The following is an 18,003-nucleotide window of genomic DNA, read 5'->3' on the forward strand; positions in this document are numbered from 1 at the left end:
AATATTATGCCATTTGTAAATGTATTCAATTTTTTCAACATTGAATGAAAAATTGATTTAAAATTCACTTTAAGTCAATGAAAATAATTAAAATAAATAATAGTATTTTTTGATGTGTAAATTGTTTAGATAAGAGACTAAATGTTTTAATTTGAGAGCTAAAAGAAATCTAATATTTGATAATAAAATTAGTTGAACACATTGTCATAACTTTTCGTTCAATTTTTTAAAATAAAATATAATTTTTATAAATATATGTATTTTATTAATAATATTAATATTCTTTATTATTGATATATAAAAAAATGTATAATTTAAATATAAATATATATATAAATATAAATATGTTATTATAAAACTTATGTGATTTTACTTTTTTTTTAATTAATTTGTATAATAAAAAATTCAATTTATTTTTTCAAAATAACTTCAATAACTAAAATAATTTTTTTCAAACACCAACCACTACCACTTCAGTCATTAGCACATCTATCGGTTCGGCGACAAAGCAATCACTACCACTTCAGACATTAGCATAAAAATAAATAAATAATAGTTTTGAAAGAGTTTTCAAAATATCTAATAAAGAATAAATTAATATTACTATAAATATATCTAAACAAAAGTTTAAGCAAAAAAAGTGTAAATTGGGGGGTATGACCATTGATAACGATCATCAGTCAGCTCCCAGTCGACCTTTAAGGATATACCACTTATGAATACGACTACTATTACCCGACACATATCTTGCACTCGTTGACCGGTAATCTTTAATCTATCGTCACTCTGGTTATGGATTTCATTGACGACATTCATATATTTGATATCCCGATCGTCATTAATGATCACATTTTTGTTGTTATTTATTTTTAAAATCACCGCTTAGTTGTCATTATTTAGTTTTAATTACAATTATCACTAAATTCAATGAAATTAATTAACTATTTTATATATTAAATTTTATATTAAATTGAAGTTTATTAATATTGAACACAACATTTGGCGAAACTGTCAGAAATATGTTTGGACTATAAAACAGATCACTAAATAATTAGCAAACTATCGATTAATAGATTTAATTAAATTAGTTATTATTGTTAACTACTTATTATTCAAATATAATCTGAATTTTAAAACATTTTTTTAATTAAAACTTTTTTTTAACGACAAATGCTATCATTAGATGTCATGACATATGTATTAATACTTTATAAGTAATTCATGTGTTGTTTGGTTTTGAAACCCAACACAACATTGCATTGCATTTGTGTTTCAATTGATTACTATATTAACCGTTAAATAATAGTTTAAATAGCAATCAATTAATTGAATTGTTTTTCAATCTATTAATCAATTATTATTATATTTTAAACAAACAATTGAATCATTTATTTGTTAAATAAGTTTTGAATGACATTTGATTTTTATTGTCTGAATGTTGACATCAAGTGATGAAACACTGAATGAAGTGGTGGTGAGTGTTGTGTTTGACACTCAAAGACAGGCAACCATTGCCTACAAGACATTGATTGTCGACAAAGAAGTCCGAAGTGATGGTGTGATTGTCGACAGAGATATCAAAGTTGACAACAATTTACTGACAATTGAAGTGAAGAGCAATCGATTGAAACGATTGAGAGTTTGTGTCAAATCATTGCTTCAGTCGTTGGACTTAATCATTGAAACGATAGACAAGTTTGACATCAAAGATAAAACCGAAGACAAAGCAAACAATGAGTGATTGGTTGCCGACATCCGATACAAGCAGTGGTCATCCGAACGGCCAGAACGGGGACTCGCGTTCACCGAATCCGAGTCCAAACACCGGTCGTTGTATTTATGGTTTTGTATTGTTTTTGGTCTCAATTTTGATGTTTTTGTTGTACTTCTTGTACGCCATAATCACAACACAAGTGTTTCAAAGCATAGGTTTGACTTATTTTGAGCGCAAGTATTGGTCGCTCGCAATCCCGACACAGATATTGGTCTCAATTGTGATGTTTGCTGTCTGTCTCTACCCATCGGTTAACTATCTGTTCACTCCATCACTGAATCACTGCAACACTTTGTTTGACTCAAACACTCGCAACACATCATCAGTGAAGACATCATCGATGGACACAATGGAGACAAAAGAAGAGAAAAGTCATCGCAAAGCTATTCCTCCGATTCAAGACTTGAAACCAGACTTTGTTTCACAACAATTATATTTAAACTAATTGTCGATTCAATTAATATTAAATTTTTTTATATGAATTACAGCAAAGTTTTAAGTTATGTTAACTAATTAGAAATAGTTTAATAAAAAAAAATTATTGATTGAAATGTTTGTAAAAAATTATTAACAAATTGTTAATACAGTCTGTTTAGTGAAAACATATTTTAGATCCAAAACATTACAAATAATTATTTTATGAATTCACGCGATATTTATCCATCCATTTGAATGATTTTTATTGAATTCAAATTCAATACAATTTTCTACATTTAGTTCTAAACTATATTTAAACTAAAAGAAAAAATATTATCAAATAATTGTTTAATAAGACAACAATTTGTGTATTAATGTGTAAAATATTCTTAACTTTTTATTTATTCAATTGTTATTTGATTTAATTTTGTTAATCAAAACTAAGATAATGATCACAACAACAACTGTACAGTTGATATGTTTGATTCAATTAGTCGTATGGATGGTCAGTGCCGACACAAACAGCACATCTCAATATGACATAAAGTTATGCAATTTATTGTACGGTAATTACCGGGTATTTGAAGCTTTTTTCTACAAGAAAGGCTTAGCAGTACTGTTGGAGGACAGAAACGCCGTCCGACCGGATGATCCGTTCAGTAATAAGAAATACTATTATTATATCGAAGACTTGGATACATCACAACTGGAAACTGGAGGTCTGGTTAGGTTTACAAAGATGTATGAGTTGGCAGAGAAAAACATATGGAGAAAGCGATTAATCGGTAATAACTTGTTTTGGATGAAACACTTCTTCTGGATGCGAACTAATGAAAAATATGAAACTAAAATTGATGGCAAACAAAGAATTCTTGTCGGATTGAATCAGACAATAGTATGTATTTATATCTAAGAAATTACAGTAAATTTATATATTTATTTAATATTGTTGTCATTGTGTCTTATATTTAGTCTGATGGCAAAACATTGTTAAGTACTCATCTGTTTGTTATATACGATGTCGAAGGAATTAAATATCCGGATCCGTGGTATTATAAAGAGATCAATACAGACATCTATAAGTACATACCGGGCGAAGATCCCATGAATTTGATGACATTGTTTACTAAGTTTCCGCAAAAAGATTTAGTCGATCGCATACATTCGATACTTGTGCTGCCAGTCCTTCCCGATGTGCTACCTGTGCGACTATTTGTTTATTATATGGGTAAAACAAACTATAGAAATATTATGGTTTATTAAAATAATGATAATAGCAATAACATTGTGTGTTGTGTTTGATTTTTTTTCCAGAGAAGCCACCAAAGAGCCAGGAAAATGTCGGTAATAATTGGAATTATTTTAAGAGACACGTAATGGAGGCCAAGTATGTTGACTATGGGACGCGCCGGGAGATAGACTGGAACTATCTGCCAGTAAACGACAGCTCCAATTGTGTGGACAATGAGATCGTCAACGCAACGGCTCTTCTCAGCGATGAATACGAAAAGGTTGGAAATCAGTATTCATTTAAACTGATTGAGTTCCGCGACGACAAGTATGTCATTAAGTATGGACACCAAAACAAGACATATGCCGGAAATACATTAATGGAAATCAAACGCGGATTTGTTTATCAACTGTTCAATTGTCCGGTACCCTCGCCGCCGCGTCCAACATTCCCATCAATATAGCATCTTTTGATACCCGACCCATATCGAGCCGAAATCTTTAAGTTGTCGTCACTCTGGTTATGGATCTCATTGACGACATTCATATACTTGATATACCGATAACAATAAAGATCACATTTTTTTCTACTTATTTTTAAAACACCGCTTATTATCATTTATTTAGACATAATTACAAATACAACTAAATTCTATGATTATCTAATAATTTAATTCATTATACTGTAACTTAGCTACTATTACATTATACTGTATATCAAAAAAAAAGTTGATTAATAACATTATTTTAATACTTGTATTTAGATATAAATAGAGTTTTATAATACTTTATTTTATGTTATTATTTTATAAATTAGAAATAACAATTTTTTACATAAATATATTTATATTAAACATTATTTTATATATAAATTTTTATACTATCCATGGATACAACAGGTATATATACCCAACAGATATCGAGCACTCGTTGACCGGAAATCTTTAAGTTATAGTCACTCTGGTTGTGAATCTCATTGACGACATTCATATACTTGATATCCCGATCCCAATATTGATAATAATTTTTAAAATCTTATTTTTAAAGCATTGCTTAATTGTCATTATGTAGTTTTAAATACAAATATCACTAAATTGTATAAATGAATGTAATAATTACTTATTTTAAAGATATCATATCAAAGTTTTTAATAACATTATATTATTGAATATTTTATATATAATTTATATACTTGTATTTTATATATATATACCGTTTATTATTATTAATGTAGACTAATTATTACTTATTAGTGTATTAATTTACAACTAAAAAAAATTATTTTGTCGGTTCAAAGCTTATAACTGGGACTTAGTATGTCCACCGAAGTTGACCAGTGGACGCTATTTCCGAAATTTTATTATAACTATAAATAACTATTTGTTGGGTTAGCAACTATAAAAACTTATAAATACTGTAACTATTTCAATTATTTTTAAAATATAAGCATTAAATTGTAAAATATTGTACAAATATATTTAAAAACAAAAAGTAATAGTTATATAATTGATATAAAATGTGTAAACTGTTATCAACTCATATTACTTTTTTAACAATAGAAATAATTAGTTTATTTGTACATCATTTTTGTAGATATGCTGAAAACAAGTGAAATGTTGGAAATCAGTTGGAAATATTTATAAGAAAATAAATAACTATTTCAATAACTATTTGGTTTTTTTTGGCAACTATATACAACTATTTAATACAGTTTAAATAACTAATAATCAATGCTTTAATTATTATTTATAACTTTTGTTTAACTAGTATTTTATCGATAAGAGATATATTTCATATGTAAATTGTATAATACTTTATTTTAAATTAAATTAAACACGACTTAGAAACAAAAAAAAACTTTATTCACAACAAATTTTAACTTTATTTGAATTAACATTTAGAAGAAGTTTTTTTTAAGTTTAACTGTAATTTTCACAATAAATGTTATTATAATTAGAAGTTAAATTATTGTGTTTTTTTAAAAATAAAATATAGTTTTCTAATAAGATCATGGTTAATTATATAATTATTTATAATAGATAAAATAAATAGCAATGATAAATAATATATAACATATTAAACTAAATATGTTACAGTATGTTAATAGAAATCAAAACTGTTTTTGCATAAATTATTATTTATAAAACACTAATATATATTACTTTTAGCGTAAAATTGTTATAAAATGTTGTAATTTTTGGGTAAGTTTACTAACAATTGTTTCGCTAAATTTTAAATAATATTTTCAAATAAAAAACCAAACAATTAATCATTTAATGAACGGTACTTTTCTTTACATTAAATTATGTCAGATATGTACTGTATTTGTTAAACAATTAATTGAAACCAAATATTTTATATTTATATTTAGTTTAGAAAATAACAATTAGAAAATTATTAACTAATGGTAGAAATAATGAAAAAAAAATTATATAACATATTATTGCATTGATTTGATTGACTAGTTATTGAATTAAAGAATATTTTTACTTTGATATATTCAACATACAGTATATATATAACTTTAAGTATAGGTTTGGCGATAAATACAATGATTGTTATATTTTTGTTATAATGTTAAATATATGGATAATATTGAGGACTCTTTTATGTTTCAAAGCAATACATATATACAGACAATTGAATTAGTTTTTGATGGTTGCGCTCACAGAATATATTTGAATAGCAATTTCTAAAAGTAAAATAACAATAAAAAAAAGTTTATATTTGATTGCATTGTATGTGTTATTGCTATTCATTCATAATATAAAAATTATATACAGTATTATTGGTATTCAAAACTATGTGTTAGTGTTAGCGATTTTAACATCACATTTACCAATATATTATGATCTCTCTCTCTCTCTCTCTCTCTCTCTCTCTCTCTCTCTCTCTCTCTCTCTCTCTCTAAGTTACGATGCGATCCATTTAACGCCTTTTCTGACCGCATCTCTTAAAACTAGTCAAAGGGCGGACCAAATAATAATAAAAATATAAAAAGTTTAAGATAAGTGAGTGAGTGAGTGAGTGAGTGAGTGAGTGAGTGAGTGAGTGAGTGAGTGTGTGTGTGTGTGTGTGTGTGTGTGTGTGTGTGTGTGTGTGTGTGTGTGTGTGTGTGTGTGTGTGTGTGTGTGTGTGTGTGTGTGTGTGTGTGTGTGTGTGTGTGTGTGTGTGTGTGTGTGTGTGTGAGAGAGAGAGAGAGAGAGAGAGAGAGAGAGAGAGAGAGAGAGAGAGAGAGAGAGATGAGAGCTTAAGTGTTCACTTCTTCCGCCAACATTGTGTACATTATCTTTCGCTCCAATGATTGTTTAAAACATTTTTTTTTTTGAAAGAGAGACCCAATACTACAGTATTGTTATTGTAATATAGTATATGTGGTGAACACACATACTGTATACTACTATATATCACAAATGCAGGTGTGAGGAGATGTATTAAAAACCACTGTCTATCTAATACTACTACTAATACAATATTTAACATAAGACATACCAAACATAGACTGCACACATTTATATACTATAGTTTAGACCGCATTTGTGACCAGTATTTTGTTGGCTCCGATTTCAACTAATTTTTTTTGTAACACTTATTATTGCATCAAATGGTAATGCATTTACAAGAATACCATTTACTTTAAATACATATATAAATTATATACAATGAAATGGTCACTAAAGCGTGAATATCCACTCACCAGAGATTTACACATTTTTTCGGGGAAAGAGAGAGAGAGACCTCCCATTGCTTATCGCTAACACTTCCATCATTGCAATCCAATCCTAGATGAAGAAGAAGATACAATTTTACCACTAAAAAACCCACACAAAGATATATATATATAATTTTTGTTGATTTTTTTATGAGAAACCTGTTTTAGCAAAAAAAAAATTCCTAACCATTTAATAGGAGACAAGAAAAGTCGGCTCTCATCTCATCAATTGTATTGCATATGAATTGATTGACCCCTTGATTGAGTGAGTGATGGACTGATAAAGTGATGGCATATGGGATGAGCACCTAATTGTCTTATTAGAGGCCCGTGTATTAACATGTTATTACATGTCTTTATTTAGCTACAGGTGTGCCTATTTATAGTAGATGTAGTAGTTTTTAGTACTCTATGGTTTTGTTATACAATTGTTCTCAAACCCATAATAACAATAATAATGTTAACAATTATTTGTTGGCAATAAAAAAGGTGTTTCAATAAAGCAAAACAAACCGATTCAATATATTATTTAATTAAATAATTTTATTTTGTGTGCCAACACCTTTGAATTAGTATTTTATTATATTTTATAAATGATTAATAATTTAACTTTAATTTTTGTGATTAGGGAAATAAAAATTCAGTGCATATTATTGTTAAGTACAGTATATATTAATATATGCGTTTAAGTATTGATTTAATTGTTTGATTTAATAATATGATACTTAATGCGATAATGATGTAGTGATTTATTGCAGTAATTAATAATTTGTCTCTTTTGAATATTACATAAAATATATTGTTATAAAATTAAATATTATTCAGATTATTACATTTTAATATATATAATATATATTAGAATTATTAGTAATAAATACATAAATTAAAATAAATTAGTAGTAAATAAATAAATTTATTATAATTAAGAAAACTATTAGTTTTAAATATAAATATAATATTTTAGTATTTGTAACAATAATATTAGTTATTAGTAACTATTACTTACTTAACTTTTACCTTTTTTTACTGTTAGCTATTACTTAACTTATTACTTAATATTAATTATTATAGTTAGCTATAAATTGTTACAAAATAAATTTATTAACTTTTCTATTATAAATTATTTTTTGTTGACTAGTTTTTATTGTAATTTTACTAACATTACTGATAACTAGAAAAAAGTTAATAGAAATTTGTTGTTGTTAATAATTATTGTCAATCATTAGATAATTTTAAAAAAGCAAATGTAAAAAATAAATTAATGTTTATTAAAAAAAAAATATTTTACAACCAATTATCACATTTGTTAAGCAAAGTTTGTCAAGAGTTTTATTGATTAAACAACTCTATAAGAGAGAGAGAGAGAGAGAGAGAGAGAGAGAGAGAGAGAGAGAGAGAGAGAGAGAGAGAGAGAGAGAGAGAAAATTAACTTATTATATAAATACACAACGCTTGGCATTTGTAGTCTGTGGTTGTACTGTACCAGTAATATAGGAGTTGTTATTATATATACAAAATGTACAAATGTATAGACAATGTTTAACTCAAATATTTATAAAAGTGTTGTTAAGAGCATAACATAACATAACATTTACAATAAACACCAACAAAACTGAGAGATACAGAAAACCCATGTATGATGTGTTGTTCTGTTCAATGGGTCGGACATTCAATAATTATTTTTATGAGTTTAAAATTTTTTTTTTATTTGAAACCCGCATTACATTAATTGAAATGCTTGTGTAATGTGTTGTGTGTGTGTTTGACGAGTGGCTAACAAAAATGCACTCAATTTTCTCTCACTTTATTTTTATGTCTTCAAACTATATTTTGCTTTAAAACCAATCACTGGTTGACTTAAAGGTTAATAGCATAGGTATATAATAAAAAACTATTAACAAAAAGCGCAAATTGAAAATAAATTTATAATGTAATGTGCGATCACCTGAAAAATGGTGCTTCAATTAAATAAAGGGAAAGGTCTTTCTCTAATAGGAGGGCCCAACATATATAAGCTTTAATAATGTATTGATATATAAAAAAGTCCATTTCGTTGATTGATTAATACATTTTGAAGTACTACACAACTAACTCTCTACAGGTATTGCTTTCCAAATGCACTTAATGTTAATCTATGTTTAGACATATGAAAGCAAAAACATTGAGAGTGTTAAGTGGTTTTTTGCAAAGCGCTATACAATCAATAAAAATAACTTATAAACCAAAATAGCTGTCATATACTGTATATAAGAATATATATATATATATATATATATATATTTTTAAAAATAAAAATATTTTCAAATTGTTTATAATTATTTGTTGAAACATCTTTTCATTTTTCTCAAGTCATTGTACTACAGTAACTGTACTGTTAATATATAAATATATAGATTTAATATTTATTTTTTTATACAAATCATATATTGTTTATTAGAAACTATATAGTAGTATAAAACATCATATACCAATACAGTATCAATAAACTGTTTATTTTCAAATATTTTCATATTAAAATAGTAGTTCATAAGTAATATGAAAAAATGATTCATATATAATTTATATACAAGATATATAGGTGCATGATTTAATAGTGAAATCATATAAGTATTAAGCGTAGTCTATGATATATCGTGTTATACAATAAAATCATACAATAATTAACTATATTATTATGATAGTAAATACAGTAAAAGCTTTAAATATTTTGATCCTCTCTCTCTCTCTCTCTCTCTCTCTCTCTATTATTGTTAAATAATCAAACAAAATATTAAATATTTATTGAAACCTAAAACTTATAAACTGCACAGAAAGACTACCTATTCAATGATAAATGTTTTTTTACTATTATTATTATTATTTATGATTTATTTGTCAAATGACTGTACAAACATATGGATAATGTACTGTACTATAGTATACCTGAAAATATTGTTCACCAAAAAAATAAAACTCAATTTCAAATCTCAAATTACAGATAATTCATGTTTACATCTTTGTATTTGTCAAAACCAACCAAAACATACAATCAATGCAAACACTTTTGTGTGCCTTTTTGTAAAATAAATTCAGAAACCAGTGTCTAAATGTTGAAAAAATAACTAAGTGGTTGACCAATGTTTTTATATAAAAAGTATACAATAAAATATATACTAATATATATATATATTTCTATTAATAAATTTTAATTGAGCCTTTAATGTAAACATTATTATTATTATACAGTAGTAGTATTATTGCTATTTAATACAAATATTTGTAATATACTTGTAATTAAGATAATGCTTAATTAAAATTTAATATTATAATTTTGTAATATTGTAAATATTATATGGAAATAGATTAAAATTTGAAATAATATTTAATACAGTATACAATTGTGGAAAAATACTGTAAAAATTATTAATAATTATCGTATTTGAGTTTAATTAAATATAGTATTAATATAAGTTATACAATATGGTAATAATTGTAATGATTGTAATTTATTTGATGCCAAAAGCGGATTATGCGGTCTATAGACTCTATAAGCCTTTATAATATAGTTTTAGTATTATTTGCTTTGATTACATACAGCTAAGAGGCTTATAATATATATACTTGTATTATAAATCCATACAATAAAAATGTAATACTTGTTTCAATACAATAGTTTGGAAAATCCATACAAATTATTTTGAATATATTATTATTATTATTATTATTTGTGATTATACTGAATATTCTAATATACTGTGAATCATAGATAATATTTTAAATATTGTTCAATATTATAGTCAATAGATTTGTGTGTTTCAGGAGTCTATTAGTTGTAATGTTTTTGCATTTTCTAGTTTCCCATCACTGCCTCTATTGATGTTTGAAGAGTTGAAGACTACTCGATCCTAAAAAAGTAGATTATGTGGCAAATGGTCTGTAAAGAAAACAAACACTCCTTTTTGTATGACTGTATGGGTGCGTCCCATACAAAACAAATGGACGGCTATTTTATAGGCCAAAAACTTATTGTACAATACATAAGAAAATATGCAATACATGTAGAGGACTATATATATAAATGTGTGTATGTGTGTGGTGCGATTATATGCAACTAAATATATCTCATAGACATACCAGTGTATCCACCACACTGGTTGGTATGGTTTTTATGGAGGATTCAGCACTTTCAACCATATTTTTAATACAATAGCTGGTTTCCCAATCATTTGCATCCCTGAGCGCTGTTTAAGTATGCACTCAAGCCCTACTCGATTTTAAATCCATAATATGGATTCCATATACTGTTTATAGAAATAATGTATGCATATGTGTGTGTGTGTGTGTGTGTGTGTGTGTGTGTGTGTGTGTGTGTGTGTGTGTAACAGTTTTTAACAATACATAAGTGCTACAATAATATTATAATAATAACAATAATAATGATAATAATAATAATTTTTATAAAAAAAAATGTTATATCCATGTGATTCCGAGTAGTTTCATGGGATCGGTATATTTGCTTATATTTACTATATTCTAATGGAGTGAAGTTGTTATTCAAAAGACATTTTATTGGGTATACCTTATACCCCCTCACCTCTCATTCATACACTAAAGTATGCCTAAGCTATCGGTGCGGCTGTAAAAACAACAATCATCTCAATCACATACAAAATACATTTCAATCTGTGCTTAAAACATCATTTTATTTATTTATTTATAAATTATTATTATTTTTATTATTTTCATTTATAAGTGTTTTAAAAATAATATTATATATATATATATATATATATATATAAACTGTTTCAAATCGTTTGCTTTCATTTGTATCACACAAATAAACTATAAGATTATTATTTACTGTATATTAAAATAACAATAAATTAGAAACAAATGAAAATATTTTGATTAAAACGTTTTGCCTCTCTATTTGATTGTCATTCAATTAAGGAGCTGAGAGTTTTTATTATTATGATTATTTTTTTAGTATATATAACTTATATATCTTAGAGTACTGGGATGTGTACAGTGCTGTGCACAGCCTCTTAGTTAGAAAACAATGTTAGCTGAGCTGCCGTTCAAAATAAATGTAAGGCATCATACAATCACACACACACAGTACCTTATAAAGCATATGTAGTTTTATAGCACTTAAACATATAGTAATTATAGTGTTTAGGAGGCAACACATATACATTGATAAACATTAACAAAATGAACAATACATTTATAGTTTGTACTGTATGTGTGTATTGAAGTTTATATTCAAACACAAACTGCAAACTGTTTGACTACTATTACTATTTCAATACAATATATGACATTTATAATAGAAGCCGAAAGTGTCGGTAATTATTGGCGGTCCCCCACACCTCCCCAATAACCTCCCGATATGCCATTGAATTTTTGGGTGAACTGCACACAACCACACAATAATTGTGTGATCTTTATTTATTATTTTGAGGGCGTACTGTATATCTTTATATCAGAGATGCAAAGTTGGTTTCAACTTAATGGACATTTCAATCTTTTAACGACAACAACAATAGAGAAACGTCAAACACACACACATAAGACATGTATGTCCACTAATGTATAGTACAGTAGTACTACTCAACCGTTTAGACCTTACATGAGTTTGGTTGACCCAAAACATTAATGTCAATAATGTATACAATCAACACTACAGAATAATGCACTTTATTTACTGTATTTATATATACGGTATATAATAAATACATATTTATACAGTATATGTTCAGTAGTATACAACCCCATAAACACTCTCATACAGTAGAGAAATAGATAGATAGACCCAACAAACTCATTGTCCCAAAAATAAATGGTGAGTTTAGGTCTTCAAAAATTTTGTGGTCAATCAATTCATTGATGAAAAACTTTTAACACCACAAATAATAGTGCACTTCATCTCTCAAACAACAAATTTGTTTTAAAAACACTTTTTCTTTTTGTCCATTCATTCATTCAATCAATTCATTCAAACATTCATTCATTCATTCATTTATTTATGGACCAACACCACCACCGGGAAGGCCACACTATTAAACAGTAGTGTAGTAATAGTAGTAGTAATACCTATTACTAACCAACATCAATGCTACCAGTGCTGACCAGTAAATCAACGATTCATTATTATTATGTCTTTTCCTCCATTCAGATCACACAACCATTTGAGAGATGCTTTTTTCTACGGCTAACTTCCGGTGTTTTTATTGGTATTTATTGGTATTTGTATTGTTGGAGCACTTATTTGTTGCAAATTTGTCGCACTTTTTTCTGGCACCTGATTATTACTTTTAACACTGTCTTTCCTATTTGAAACATAACAACACATTCACACAACTGACTTAACTCAGTTAGGCTCAGCATTTCAATTGATATTTGATTTATTTGTGTTAAACTCAATATACTAGATATCTATCAATAATATATATATATATCTTTACAACTATCAGACAATCTACTGTCTAAACACATACTGTATATATTATCACCAACTGAAACAAACAACAACAATGAAAAAATAGTATTTTATGAATAAATCAATAATTATTTTAGTAAATGAAATATAAAATCTCTATATTTGTATTTAAAATATTTTCACTGTAAGCAATCAGATATAATGTAAAAGTTTTAACAATAATTTTATTATTATCATAACCAGTATAACTGTACAATAATAATAATAATAATAAAAAGTAAAGTGAACTATTAGAACATTTGAACTAAAATTAAACCAATTTTAAGCCCTGCATGAATGCTAAAATTAAATTATATTTTACAGTAATAGAATATATTAGGAATCATACAAAATTTGATTAAAAATAAAGTTTTTTTTTTGAAAATGTATTATCTAAAACATTAAATAATATTTTGATAACTATTTTAAAAATCGAGAGTTGATATATAAAATAATATAGTATATGTACTATACATATGTATTATAAAATATATATAAAAAATATTTTATTAAGTATATAATATAGTGTTCCTCTAAAACCTAATAATTATCATCTCTTTTGAAGTTACCGTTTGATATAAAATATTTTTATGCTGTTGTGTTGAAAACTCAATTCAATTGTACAATCAAAGCGTATATATATTTATAATACAGTCCAATATCTGTATAATATAAAACTACATTTATATTAAATAAGAGTACAAATCCCATACAAACCAGAGCTCAAATATCAGCAGATTTTCTACAATTATATGTTTGCCAGTGCTTTGTTCACAACGAACGGGTCGCGTGTCATATATATATATATATATATATATATATATATATATATATATATATATATATAGCTAACTGAATCTAATGTCTTCATCGACACTGTCATTATGTCATGCGCTCCCGATTTCGAGTTAGTGAGTGAGTGAGTGAGTGAGAGAGAGAGAGAGAGAGAGAGAGAGAGAGAGAGAGAGAAAGAAAGAGAGATTAGCTAAGTTTTGATGACAACAGTGCAATATCATTGAATTTTGTCATCTATTTGAACGATTTGTGTTCAATATACACTACAAATATATATTATAAATATATATATATACATACATACATATACTGTTATAGTAATATACTGTATACTGTATAAAGTTTTCATACTGTTGTGCATCAAATATATGGTAACATTAACTGGTAATCTCCGCCTCTCACAGAGAGCTGGCAACCAACCGGTGCACACATCATGTATAGGTTCGCTCCGTAAGGTAATTGTTGTCTATGGGCTATCCAAACCTACCACACAGTTTATAAAAATCATTATCATCCAAATAAATATATATTTATAAAACCATTCAATCTAGAAAAACCAACCAAATGTTAAACATATACATACCGTATATAAAGTAGTTTTAAGTGAGACATATTGTTTAATATATTTATTATATATGTCATCAATATTTGCTAAAAAGTTTTTATCTGTATAACAGTTTATAACTTTAATTCCTTACAACAAATATATTAAATGCAAACTTAAAATAATTTGCTTATATTGTATTATATATTTATATATTACAACTAATAATATTACATCTGTTTATATAAATCAAAATTTCCTAATATATAATAAATAAATAATAATAATAATAATAATAATAATAATAATAATAATAATAAATATGTGTGAATCAAATAGCAATGGTTCGGCACAGGCTATGATAGCACTCCGTATGAAAACATCGACAGTTAATCCGTTTTTAGACAATCCGTTGCCAAACGAGGCGACGACAGCACCGCATATCACGTCCTCATCAGTTAATAACATCAATGCTGTTAGCAATGCATTTTCATTGGCCAATTTTGCCGGCCATCGGTTAGGTTTGCCGACACCAAACGGTAGTCCCAATTTTAATTTAGCCGACTATCAGAGACTACAGTTCTACGATTACACTTCCCAGGCATCGGTTCGCTTGCGATTAGGTCCATCCGCACCGTTCGCCAACACGGCCTACAACATGCCACCCGGTTATGGTCATCCAGCCTTTGCTGACGGCACACCGTTTGGAGCTATGACTCCTTTTGCGAGATTTGATCCGCGGTTTCGTTTCATGCATGAAGAGCCCAAACCGCAGCACAGTTATATCGGACTCATTGCTATCGCTATATTAAGCATGAGTGACCAGAAAATGGTATTAAGCGATATATATCAGCACATACTCGACAACTATCCCTACTTCAGAAACCGGGGGCCCGGTTGGAGAAACAGTATCCGACATAACCTATCACTGAACGACTGTTTTGTTAAATCCGGTCGCAGTGCTAATGGAAAAGGACATTATTGGGCTATACATCCGGCAAATTTGGACGACTTCAAGAAAGGAGACTTTAGACGCCGAAAAGCCCAGCGAAAGGTTCGAAAACATATGGGACTATCGGTTCCCGACGACGATGACAGTCCCAGTCCGACACCGCCACCAATGCCACCGACGGGTTTAGTCAATCCGTTTGGACACCACTCAGCAGCACTAATGGCATCGTCAGGATTTAGATTACATGCAAATCAAGCTATCTGTGCAAATGATATCAATATTTTCAATGATCTCCGCTTTTCTCTGCCAAACAAGTTATCGGCTAATCCAGACCTGAAGGCAATCGAAGACTGTCGCACTCATGAGGACAGCCTATTGCCATCCGTATCGCATACAAACATAAAAGCAATAAAACGACAGTTTGATGTCGAAAGCCTATTAGCTCCCGATTGTGATTCAACTGTCGACGACAACATCAATCGTATCGTATCGGAAAACAAGTCGTCGTCAAACAACTCGGTTGAATGCATTGAACAGTTGGATGACAACAACCGGCGAAGTACTACACCACCATCGATGGGATCGCAAAACGATTTTATTATCAACAAAACAATCGACAGTTACGACAGCAACAGCTCGTCGCCGTCGATCTCGTCGACCGCCGAACGCCATCATTCGCCACCAATGATTCATCCGAGACAACCGATTATACCGACACTGTCGCCGGGATCGTGGCGTGCGGCCCAACTTCAGTCGCTGCAAAACTTACATCAGATGAACGCCGGTCTAATCAACCAATCGCTACAATCGGTAGGTCCCGGAGCGGCCTTCCCTGTCAACCTGCCGTGGGCCATGTCGGCCGCCGCACTGTCCAACGCCCAAATGGCAGCCACTATACTCGGCTACGCGTCGGTCGCTAACCAAGCGTTTGATTTGACATCGGATGCAAATAAACGATAATTTTTATTTTATAGTTATATTATATTTCGGTAAATATTTAATACACACTTTAGATAAATAGATGACTATAAATGATAGACATTGTGTTAGTTCTTTATTAGACTATTAATGATATTATTATAGGTTTTATTTTATCTGATTTAGTATAATATATGTAATCGTAATTTAATATGATTTCTAGATAGAGATAACAAAATGTATATTAACTTAGTATTATATAGTAATATGTAAACGTTTAATTCTGCTAATAATAAAATAGCTAAAAAAGTTTTTAACAGTTATTACTATTATATAATAAAACAAATTATAATATAAATTATATATTCATTTATATAATATAATAAAATTTATAATATAACATTACATTACATTAATTTAAAGTAAATATAATTAAAATATATAGTAATATTAACTATTATTATAATAGAATTAACAAGCAGCTTATGTACAGTAATTATTGAAAATGTTAATTAGCAATGTATAATAAATTGAGTTTAAATTATGATTAAATTGTTTCAATAATGACAATAAATGATATTTGTTGTACAAAAAATAAAATCATATATAAATTAATACAAAACTTGAAAGTTAAATACAATAATAGACTAAAACTTACAAACTGTGTGGAAATAAATCTATTGATTTTACATTTCAATTGCTTGTATGTTATCTCAATTAGATATTCTAACAAAAACATGCTTTTATGATTTAAATTATATATAAATATCCCGTATATATATATGTTAGGCATAGAAATAAATAGCTCACTCATGTTATCAGTAATTGATTGGCAATGGAGAGGGCACTCGGATGTGTGAATGTGTGGATCAATTTGCACCTCCAGTTACTATCGGTAATAATGAATAGGGTGTCATATAACATCTCTCTCTCTCTCTCTCTCTCTCTCTCTCTCTCTCTCTCTCTCTCTCTCTCTTTCACTGTTCCCGAGCGGCGACTTATTTACTAATAAATATTACACTCATTTGTGTGCCTCTCATATTGTATAATAGATTCACAATTTGCCGAACCATTTGAGTGCTATTTTTTATAGTGTACTGTATAGCCAACCTAACAGTGCTCACAGCGATTACTATTGCAGGTCGGGTACAAGTGTTGTCTATGGATTGGGCTGACTATACAGTACTATATTTATATGTAA

At 28.1% G+C, this 18,003-nt stretch overlaps 3 protein-coding genes across 3 annotated transcripts; all 3 read left to right on the forward strand.

Moving 5' to 3' along the window:
• The first annotated feature begins 1,420 nt into the window (after positions 1-1,420).
• Positions 1,421-2,261, forward strand: LOC128957668 (phosphatidylinositol N-acetylglucosaminyltransferase subunit P-like). The gene has a single exon (XM_054303472.1). It carries the CDS (start codon positions 1,734-1,736, stop codon positions 2,217-2,219), a length of 486 nt encoding a protein of 161 aa, XP_054159447.1. The 5' UTR covers positions 1,421-1,733; the 3' UTR covers positions 2,220-2,261.
• A 370-nt stretch (positions 2,262-2,631) lies between these two features.
• Positions 2,632-4,025, forward strand: LOC128957662 (uncharacterized). Its single transcript, XM_054303467.1, has 3 exons — positions 2,632-3,086; positions 3,164-3,419; positions 3,506-4,025. Exons 1-3 carry the CDS (start codon positions 2,640-2,642, stop codon positions 3,883-3,885), a joined length of 1,083 nt encoding a protein of 360 aa, XP_054159442.1. The 5' UTR covers positions 2,632-2,639; the 3' UTR covers positions 3,886-4,025.
• An 11,229-nt stretch (positions 4,026-15,254) lies between these two features.
• LOC128957790 (forkhead box protein I1-A-like) lies at positions 15,255-16,844 on the forward strand. The gene has a single exon (XM_054303603.1). It carries the CDS (start codon positions 15,255-15,257, stop codon positions 16,842-16,844), a length of 1,590 nt encoding a protein of 529 aa, XP_054159578.1.
• The last annotated feature ends 1,159 nt before the right edge of the window (positions 16,845-18,003 follow it).

Source organism: Oppia nitens, unplaced genomic scaffold, assembly GCF_028296485.1.
Source record: "Oppia nitens isolate AA-2021 unplaced genomic scaffold, nextdenovo-longstitch-racon4-pilon3 scaffold3_pilon_pilon_pilon, whole genome shotgun sequence".
In the NCBI taxonomy this organism is placed as follows: domain Eukaryota; kingdom Metazoa; phylum Arthropoda; class Arachnida; order Sarcoptiformes; family Oppiidae; genus Oppia; species Oppia nitens.

What these genes read in the sequence shown, in the direction of transcription:
- LOC128957668 (XM_054303472.1), top strand. Translation starts at nt 1,734, where the DNA reads ATGAGTGATTGGTTGCCGACATCCGATACAAGCAGTGGTCATCCGAAC.
- LOC128957662 (XM_054303467.1), top strand. Translation starts at nt 2,640, where the DNA reads ATGATCACAACAACAACTGTACAGTTGATATGTTTGATTCAATTAGTC. An exon ending in TCGGATTGAATCAGACAATA is followed by an intron (nt 3,087 to 3,163) that starts GTATGTATTTAT and finishes TCTTATATTTAG; the next exon opens with TCTGATGGCAAAACATTGTT. An exon ending in ACTATTTGTTTATTATATGG is followed by an intron (nt 3,420 to 3,505) that starts GTAAAACAAACT and finishes TTTTTTTTCCAG; the next exon opens with AGAAGCCACCAAAGAGCCAG.
- LOC128957790 (XM_054303603.1), top strand. Translation starts at nt 15,255, where the DNA reads ATGTGTGAATCAAATAGCAATGGTTCGGCACAGGCTATGATAGCACTC.